Genomic DNA, 8909 nt, shown 5'->3' on the forward strand with positions numbered 1-8909 from the left:
CATTACTTCGCGAAGGTTTCGTAAGGTTTCGTGTTCCCTATTACAAGGTTGTGCATTGGCAGCTGGTGCATGCGATGGTTCAACAGCGGTCGGGGTAAGGCGGTGGAACTGCTCGATCTCAATATGATGCTGGTAGCTCTGGATCCGTATAATCTGAACCTGGTCCTGTCGCTGCGGTGGAGATTGAATGAAAACCAATGCTCTCTTTGCTATCACCTCGCCCGGAGACGGATCCTTTAGTTCGAAAGCCTATTGATTCGGAATCAGTTGTATTTGAACCAGTGGTTGGGCTAGCTCTGGTAGTAGCTTTCTATCTAGCTCACGAGAGTTGCTTTCAGGTATGGCGGCCTCTATGAACTACCCCTTTACTTTAGTTACTTTTTCACCTGCTAGAAGAACTAGATCTGGTAGCGGAGCCCTGTATCTTCACCTTCTTTCAGACAAGATTTCATATTAATTTCATATTAGTGGAGCTGCTTGCTGCTTTTGAAATAGATCTTGCTAGGAATAAAGGGCATATGAAAAACTTACCTAGGCTGGGGCGAGTCTTACATCTGACTGGCACTGGTTCTACCCACAACTCCATTTTCAGAGATCTCATGATGCTGGAAAATCAATTATCGCTCTTTCTTTTGCAAAATCTTTTGGAGTTGCAATTGGGTTCTAGAGCCAAGGCAAAAGAGAGGCTGTCGAGCTTGCTGAGGCTTGTGTGCCAAGAATTATCGCCTTTCAACTTGAAGTTGCCCGAGGATTCAAAGCTCCATATAAACGAGAAAGGGCATGTGCTTGAGGTGCTGTATTACGCTATCGTCCCTGCTTCCAGCAATCAAAATTTAACTTCAACTGAGGAGGGGAAAGATACGGCTGATACAGAGAACATGTCAACCGTTACACAGGCTTTCAGTTTGTTGTGGAAGACTTTGTCCTCTATTAAGGTAGGTCCCTTTCGATTTCTTACAGATTTGCCTCGGCGATTGCTGAACGGGAGGCCTCTGCGATTTCTGATGAAGTTGCCCTTACATCTTCTTTCTATTATTGGGAATCTGCCTGCTATGAGTGCTCTGAAGAAACCCTTGTCTCTTTTTGTCGATCAAGATGAGATGAAACCTGAGGAGGAGGATGCAGAGGGAGCCGAAAAGGGGGAGGGCCAAGAATCCACCGAAAAGATCATACCGCCCACACGAGACGAACTAGCTATTCCATCCGTGGCCGCTTTATCCTCTGCGGGAGTCAAATTCGTTGCTACGGACGGCGACCTCACCACAATACAATTTGATGAGAAGACTGCCACGATTTACCTCCCCAAAGTAAGGTTGGATGCCAACACAGAGGTAATCTTGAGAAATCTGGTGGCATTTGAATCTTCTGCGGCTCCGGGTGCGCTGGTTTTCACACGATACACCGATTTCATAAACGGGATGATCGACAGCGAAGAAGATGTTAGATTGCTGAAAGAGAGCGGAATTATTACAAACCACCTCCGAAACGATGGAGAGGTTGCGAGCCTGTGGAACAGCATGGGTAAGTGCGTTCCTCTCACAAAAGTTGCATATCTGGACAAAGTTATAAAGGACATTAACAATCATTATAACAGAAAATGGAATGTTGCTGTGGTGGAGTTTCTGAATGAACGTGTATTCGGGTCGTGGAAATTCCTTTCTCTGGTAGCTGCAACGATACTTTTGGCGGTGATACGGAATGTTTTTCTAGCAACTGAAGAGGGATTTATGTCTCTTGTGACAAATGCTTGGTCCACAAAACCACAGCTTGCAGCAGTTGGTTCTTGCTGTTTAGTTGGTCTTGTGTACGAGAAGACACTTTACGTTGCTAACATGTGGCCACGTTTCTTTGTGCATGCAACATTTGGCAGCCTGTCGTATTCATTTTTCTAACCGGCATATTCACTTTACTAATAATTTTAATGAACTTCAATTTATGTTTAAATATAATAAATTACTTGGTTGAAAAATAACACGGTTAATAGACGACCAATTAATTCTTGTCTTCTTGATACAAACAGCTCACATATTGTTGTAATTATTTTGCTCTGCCTCCTTAGTCATGGATTTCCTGAACTTTGATGGGCCACGAAAGCTTTGGCCAATTAATTCTTGTGTTTTTTATACAAACAGCTCAACACAACTTGCATCAGGAAAGCCGGTACTGAGCTCCCAAGCCATTGTGCGAAAGAATGTGGATGTCAAATAAGCATCGAGGAACAACTACTTTGGTGAGACAGTTTCAAGGAATGCCCTTAGCTGGACAACATTCCTTCTTGCTTGTTGTTGGAGCCTCCACCAGAGCCACTATACCAGGGTAATATGATTGTCAATGCTAATGTTAAGTTGTGATTTTAGTTTAAGGTTTGTAAATATATTATCTTACTCTCTGTATGGTTCATGAAGAATGCCAATTATCTTTAGCTTCATTGTGGATTGACAAATCTGTGGGCATTTTTGGTTTTGAAGGGCTGTTGCCAGTGTTTCTGAAAAGCCAGCAGGCGCACAGCTGACAATTTTCTATTCTGGCTCAGTAAATGTTTATGATGATGTTCCTGCAGACAAGGTATGCCCAAATAAGGTTACATGAACTTTGCAATATGTAAATTCAAATTGAAATACCATTTTTTTTAGATGGTTGATTCAAAAATCTCAAATGATTTTAATTAAGATTGGTTCAAAAAAGGCAAGGTTACCAGGGTTTATAGGACTACTCTTTATTTCTCTGTCATGAAGCTACGTCATTAGGTGACAAGTGGGTATTACTATTGTTATACTCTTTTTTTATTTGGAGGTCTCTTTAGTATGAGAGCATTTGCATTTATATAATCGGTGCAGTTAAATTTCTACAGCATTGAGTAAATGAAACTGTTGATGGCAGGCTCAAGCAATTATGTTTTTAGCTGGCAATGAAAATTTCTGGTAGGTACAGACTGATGAACTAGCTAGTCTTGAACTTCTGTAGCATGTTAGTGAATTCGTATTGGGTTGTACTGTGGTAAACTCTCATTATGTATGCCTGATTTAGTCTCTTTATAAACCCAGCAGTACCACAAGCGCGTAAAGCATCGCTTGCTCGATTTCCTGAAAAGCGAAAAGAAAGGTATTTGGGCATTTGGCATTTTATTTTTTGAACTTGTAGTTCATGCATTTGTCTTTGTTTCTAAAACCATTGTCCTTTGCGTATTTCTCAATTCCAAAGTCTGTACAAAGGCACCTTATCAAACAAAGAAATTATCTGAGGATTCTTCTCATGGAGAGATACCTCTCAGTCCTAGTCATTCCTCTACACCACTTGTGGATGGATGCAAGCAACTGCATAACGAGTTTATGACAAGGTTAGAAGAGAAGGTATCTTGTCTTGTTAAGGATCAACATGAGCAACTATGGCCAGTAAAAGTCGAGAAGAATGAGATTAAAGAACGTCAGCTACAACTCACATGAGACGCAGTCAGTTCTTTTCGTTTCAATTTTTCCATTAGCACAATTGTATTATTCATTGTTAACTTCGCAGTTTTCTTCCAGAAAGCAGCTTGTAACATGAATTTATATGTATCCTAGAGAGATTAATTTGAGACGGTTTTTAGTTCATTTAATTTGAATTCAGGTGTGCTAACTATGTCAAAAAAGCAGGCAATTCAGTTGTATCTTGAATTTCCTACTAAACTGTGGGTTTGTCATTGAGAAGATGAACTTTTATAATGAAGCAGTTGCTGAAATAACCAACTTTCTGATATTTTCAACTCGATTTCTTGAAAAGCGAAAAGAAAGGTATTTGGGCATCTGGCATTTTATTTTTTGAACTTGTAGTTCATGCATTTGTCTTTGTTTCTAAAACCATTGTCCTTTGCGTGTTTCTAAATTCCAGAGTCTGTACAAAGGCACCTTATCAAACAAAGAAATCATCTGAGGATTCTTCTCGTGGAGAGATACCTCTCAGTCCTAGTCATTCCTCTACACCACCTGTGGATGGATGCAAGCAACTGCATAACGCGTTTATGACAAGTCAGAAGAGAAGGTATCTTGTCTTGTTAAGGATCAACATGAGCAACTATGGCCAGTAAAAGTCGAGAAGAATGAGATTAAAGAACGTCAGCTACAACTCACATGAGACATAGTCAGTTCTTTTCGTTTCAATTTTTCCATTAGCACAATTGTATTATTCATTGTTAACTTCGCAGTTTTCTTCCAAAAAGCAGCTTGTAACATGAATTTATATGTATCCTAGAGAGATTAATTTGAGATGGTTTTGAGTTCATTTAATTTGAATTTAGGTGTGCTAACTATGTCAAAAAAGCAGGAAAATGGCTTTGCTGGTCCTCTTCCATGTTAGGATCCACAGTTCTTCCAATGGCTGTCATTGCAAGTGCCGTGTTCGCTCCCTATCTTATCTATGCCATTGAGTGAGTAGTTTCAAAGACCTTGTTCTACCTGTTTATGTGACTATTCTAGCACCCTTAATCTGAATGAAGTCATTCATGGATGCCTATGATGATTGTGTTGTTTTGAGGTAACAGGCAGCAGCTTTCATTGTTCTCTTTCGATTTATGGCTTAACTTATGTCGGTTGTCATTCATGATCACTACCCTGCATATTGCCTATTTCAGCTACATTGCCTAGTATTTTGCTAATTCATCATACATATTTAGCAGTTCATAGGGTAGTCAGTTGTAGTTATCAAATGCCCTTGAAACTGAGGTGGCTTTATATTTCTATGGTTTAGGCATCGATGGCACAGGATTTCTTGTTATTGTATAAAACTTGGATTTGGTATTTGTTTGTGTGCACTTTTTTGACAACAAAATTGAAACCCTTCATTTGAGCTTGTAAATTCTTGTATCCAGATCGTTAGACAAAACAATTTCTTCTCTTGAAATGGAATTAGCAGTTGCTCGGACTGAAAAATCAGCCAACCTCAATGGGTCACCTGTTCTTGAGAAGCCTGATGGACAAGGCCCTGAGGTACGCCAGAAGGCATTTGTTGTGATTGGAATCAATACAACTTTTAGCAGTAGAAAGCGGCGGGACTCTATTCGAGAAACCTGGATGCCACAAGGTACATATTAGTTATTGCTAATAAATTTTTAGGTTTTGTAATCTGGTTAATAAATAATAAATGCTTTTAATTGCAAAAATAGTTCTCATGAGCGTGTATGAACCTAGGGCAGGGATATTCTGCTGTCTGTAGCTTTTCTAGATATCTGTGGATTTTGATAATTGGACCTTTTGTTCCTCACAGGATCCAAACTGAAGCAGTTGGAGGAGAAGAAAGGCATTGTTATTAGGTTCGTTATTGGACACAGTGTTACACCTGGTGGTATTTTGGATCGTGCCATTGATTCAGAAGACGCACAACATCATGATTTCCTTAGATTGGAACATGTTGAAGGCTACCACGAGCTCTCAGCAAAGACCAAGACCTATTTTTCTACAACAGTAGCAAAATGGGATGCATATTTCTATGTTAAGGTCGATGATGATGTGCATGTTAATTTAGGTACCAATCCCTCATTCTTTTAGAACCAGGATAAGTTGATAACTACTATCAATGGAAGGATATCTTTGCCCTATTCTGTTATCACTAAGAACATACGGATGCTCTTCTCAGGGATGTTGGCCACCACTCTTGCACGATACCAATCTAAACCAATAATTTACATTGGTTGCATGAAATCTGGACCTGTTCTTGCACAGAAGTAAGTAGTTATGACCAAATAGCATAAAGCAATTTGGGTTTCCAGAGAATATCCTAAAATACTGGACCTTTCTGAATTGAATTTGTTTATAATTTTGTGAAAATTGTGATTGAAGATGTATAGAGCTAAATGATTATAGTCTTTTGGATTTCAGAAGCAAATCATATCCTTGTGCTGTGTTCTGTCACTCTGTACAAAATTCAAATTAGTGGCTTGTAAACAGTTTCCGAAGTCGTTTTATATTTAGAGGGGACATAGATGTCTTCCACGGAATTGAGGTTCTTTGTTTGAATCAAAAGCCATGGTATTATAATACTTGAATGGCAGTAAATCATGTGTAGACTGCTGTGGAGTTTGAAGTTTAAACTGAGGTGTTCTTTTAAGGCTGCCTGTTGAGGATTTTCGTGTGCCTGCTGCAATACAAAACCTTGGTTCTCGCAGTTTTCTAATATTTACTGTCTTACATTTAGGAAAATGTGCTAATAAGAATAATTTGTGTTCTTTCAGAGGTGTCAAGTATCATGAGCCAGAATATTGGAAGTTTGGTGAAGAGGGTAATAGATACTTCAGACATGCTACTGGTCAGATTTATGCTATTTCAAAAGATCTGGCTACGTACATATCTATAAATTCGTGAGTGTGGCCCTGCCTTCTCCACTCGAGATATTTTTCACTAGCAGAACGTCATTGTCTGCTCAATTTTGCTTTGAAGTTTTACAGCTTTTTGAAGGTGTTGAAATTTTCATAGGAGGGTTTCCTTCATATGTGTTGTATATTGTCTATGACAGAAAATGCAGCTGCTATTAAGTAGCCAACCTTGAACCTTAAGGTCAAAACTCTTTGCTAATCTAATTGAAATTCATAGCCTTCATTCAGGCCTCTCCAAAATATGTTGATGACTAGAAACTACGTTACGTTTTAGAGTTTAAAGCCCATGCATGCACTCACTCTCCCTTTGCCGTCTGCCGCCTTGTAACACAGTTGGTTCTAACTAATTAGTGCAACTTGGAATTAAAGCTAACCCTGTGGTGAAAGCCTATTTCGACTTGCTACTATGGGGCCTATTGGACCTGGAACTATGGAGGCTCACTCCGCCCTAGACCTAGTTCTAGATTTGATGCGAGAGACAGTAAAGCCATCAATATATGATGTCACCATAGAAACATTGACAAAGTCCATTATAACCATTGGATTCATATATATATACGCTTGAACATAATATGATGTTGCCATATCTAAGTTTTGCCCTGGCCATTAGATTTTAGGCCCTAGATGTTGCATATCGAAGTGTTACTATATGAGCTGGCATAAAGACGTTTTAAAATACTATACAGGCATAGAAAATTTCTCTCTAAACTCATCAAGGCCCACTTCCATAGCTAACAAGGCCTATGAAATCTGAAGTCTCCATCCACTACAGAGCCAAGTGGCAATGCCAGAGCTGGGCAATGCTAATCCATTTGAACCATATAAATCATACATAGAGAATATCGGCATATAGAAGTTGTCATTGCCATCAGCCAACTGGACCTACTACAACCTCTCTACTTGCCATACTCTACTTTCTCTACTTGCATGGATACGTTGTTGACCTAGCAGCCCCAGTCTTAGAGTCAAGTGACATGCTTATATTAGAATCTAGATTGCAGATGCATCAAGAGTTCACTTGCTATATAGTACACACTCTAACTTCCTAGTCCTATTCATCCTTTTTGGTCGCTGCTGCTGAAGATTAATGGACACTTATGAAAGCAGCTGCAGTATGGACACTTATGAATGGTATTCTTTATTGATCCTAGTAGTTGGTTTATAAAGACGTTTTGACTAATTTGATGGTAAAGTATCCCAAGCCTAAATTCAGATTAATGCACACTTTCGTTGTCCTTCAATCACATGAATACCTTCTTCTGCTTATCAATATGCTTACTGTTGTACCCTGCTCTTTACCTCAATCCAACTGCAGTGTTCTGCTGCAACTTTTCCTATATGCATATTGCCATGGGCTTGGCAGGCACCAAGTAAGGCTCCCCAAACAGTAACATTAGGTTTAAATGGCATTTTTTTTATAAAATCATATGCCTCATCCAAACAACCAGATCAACCATACAGGCGTAATTCCCTGTTCTTTAGCCCTAGATCTTAAATGTTAACTTCATGCAGGGACTCGCTGCCTAGCAGCTGCCCTTGTTTCTATCAGAAACTCCCGCACATGATGAGTACTCTCCTGCCTTCCGTTCAGCCTTTTGACGGAAATATCCGTCCCATCTGGAAGTCTTCCCTGCCTACTAAATTCAAGTTATTATAACTGATATGTACAATGTAAACAAAGCATATATTTAGAATAACCCATCAAATACATGTTTCAAACTATACCTTATAAACTTCACCGAATCCTCCTCTGCTAGGCATGTTGTTTCTGTCAAAGTTTCCAGTGGAGTCACTCAGAACCTCGTACTCAAAAAGGACATGCTCGAAATTGTCCTTTTCTGTTCCGTTCTCGCCTGCATATAGTACCATGAAAACAATTTCATCATAACCTCTAAATACAGCCAAGTTAAACGACTCAGCAAAGTGCGGCAAGGAAAATGTAATCCCCTGTCGCAGACTCCTCTATCCCTATTTCAAAATTAGTAGGCAGGGCAAAACCATTCAGTAAAAACTGCCAAATAAAATAAAAGCACTATCTCTACGGTTAAAGCCCTTGCGATTTTTCCATGGTTTCACGGTAATAAAGAAATAATAGATTGAAACTGTTGAAAAAATTGGGTTCCATGCATAGCCATTATCTACCACGCTGCTTTTCCCTGTAAAAATTTATTAGTAAAACCCATAGATATTGAAAACCAAAATCATACCTGCTTCTATCCATAAGAAATTTCGAGAATTTCATTCCAATGGATCAAGAATTTCATCTCTATCGATTCTTCTGCTCAACATAATAGCGACAAAATAGAATCGCTAGGATAAATCATGCCAACACTCTTTTAAAAAAACATAAATTAAATTCAAAACAAAGAAAAATGCAACGGAAATAAAACATTGTAAAATCCAAAATGCATGGCCATGCAACAAAGAAAATAAACTTGAACGAGAAACAAAGCAAGCCAATGCAATGCAGAGTATTGAAGAAAATGATGAGATAAAAGTGAGAACGCGCTCTGTGAGATGCTTAATACTAATCAGTGCTTTCCAAAAGCCAGGGAAGAAGAACAGT

General features: G+C 39.1%; 2 protein-coding genes across 2 annotated transcripts; both read left to right on the forward strand.

Moving 5' to 3' along the window:
* Positions 1-518: 518 nt before the first annotated feature.
* Positions 519-1892, forward strand: LOC149260936 (putative UPF0481 protein At3g02645). Its single transcript, XM_089461607.1, has one exon. It carries the CDS (start codon positions 519-521, stop codon positions 1890-1892), a length of 1374 nt encoding a protein of 457 aa, XP_089317733.1.
* Positions 1893-2191: 299 nt separating this feature from the next.
* LOC149260937 (putative beta-1,3-galactosyltransferase 8) lies at positions 2192-6519 on the forward strand. The gene is made up of 10 exons (XM_089461618.1): positions 2192-2316; positions 2469-2565; positions 2881-2921; positions 3028-3102; positions 3868-4017; positions 4274-4402; positions 4844-5055; positions 5239-5496; positions 5608-5695; positions 6203-6519. The coding sequence occupies exons 1-10, from the start codon at positions 2192-2194 to the stop codon at positions 6330-6332; spliced, it is 1305 nt and encodes a 434-aa protein (XP_089317744.1). The 3' UTR covers positions 6333-6519.
* Positions 6520-8909: the final 2390 nt, after the last annotated feature.

This window comes from Pinus tabuliformis, chromosome 6 (genome assembly GCF_031772625.1).
Source record: "Pinus tabuliformis cultivar Carrire ecotype Pingquan chromosome 6, CPIR1, whole genome shotgun sequence".
In the NCBI taxonomy this organism is placed as follows: domain Eukaryota; kingdom Viridiplantae; phylum Streptophyta; class Pinopsida; order Pinales; family Pinaceae; genus Pinus; species Pinus tabuliformis.

Bases quoted from the DNA above. Each gene is read 5' to 3' on its own strand.
- LOC149260936 (XM_089461607.1), top strand. From the start codon at position 519: ATGAAAAACTTACCTAGGCTGGGGCGAGTCTTACATCTGACTGGCACT.
- LOC149260937 (XM_089461618.1), top strand. From the start codon at position 2,192: ATGTGGATGTCAAATAAGCATCGAGGAACAACTACTTTGGTGAGACAG. The intron at 2,566-2,880 runs GTATGCCCAAAT...TGTTGATGGCAG, and splicing joins ATGATGTTCCTGCAGACAAG to GCTCAAGCAATTATGTTTTT. The intron at 5,497-5,607 runs GTACCAATCCCT...TGCTCTTCTCAG, and splicing joins TGATGTGCATGTTAATTTAG to GGATGTTGGCCACCACTCTT.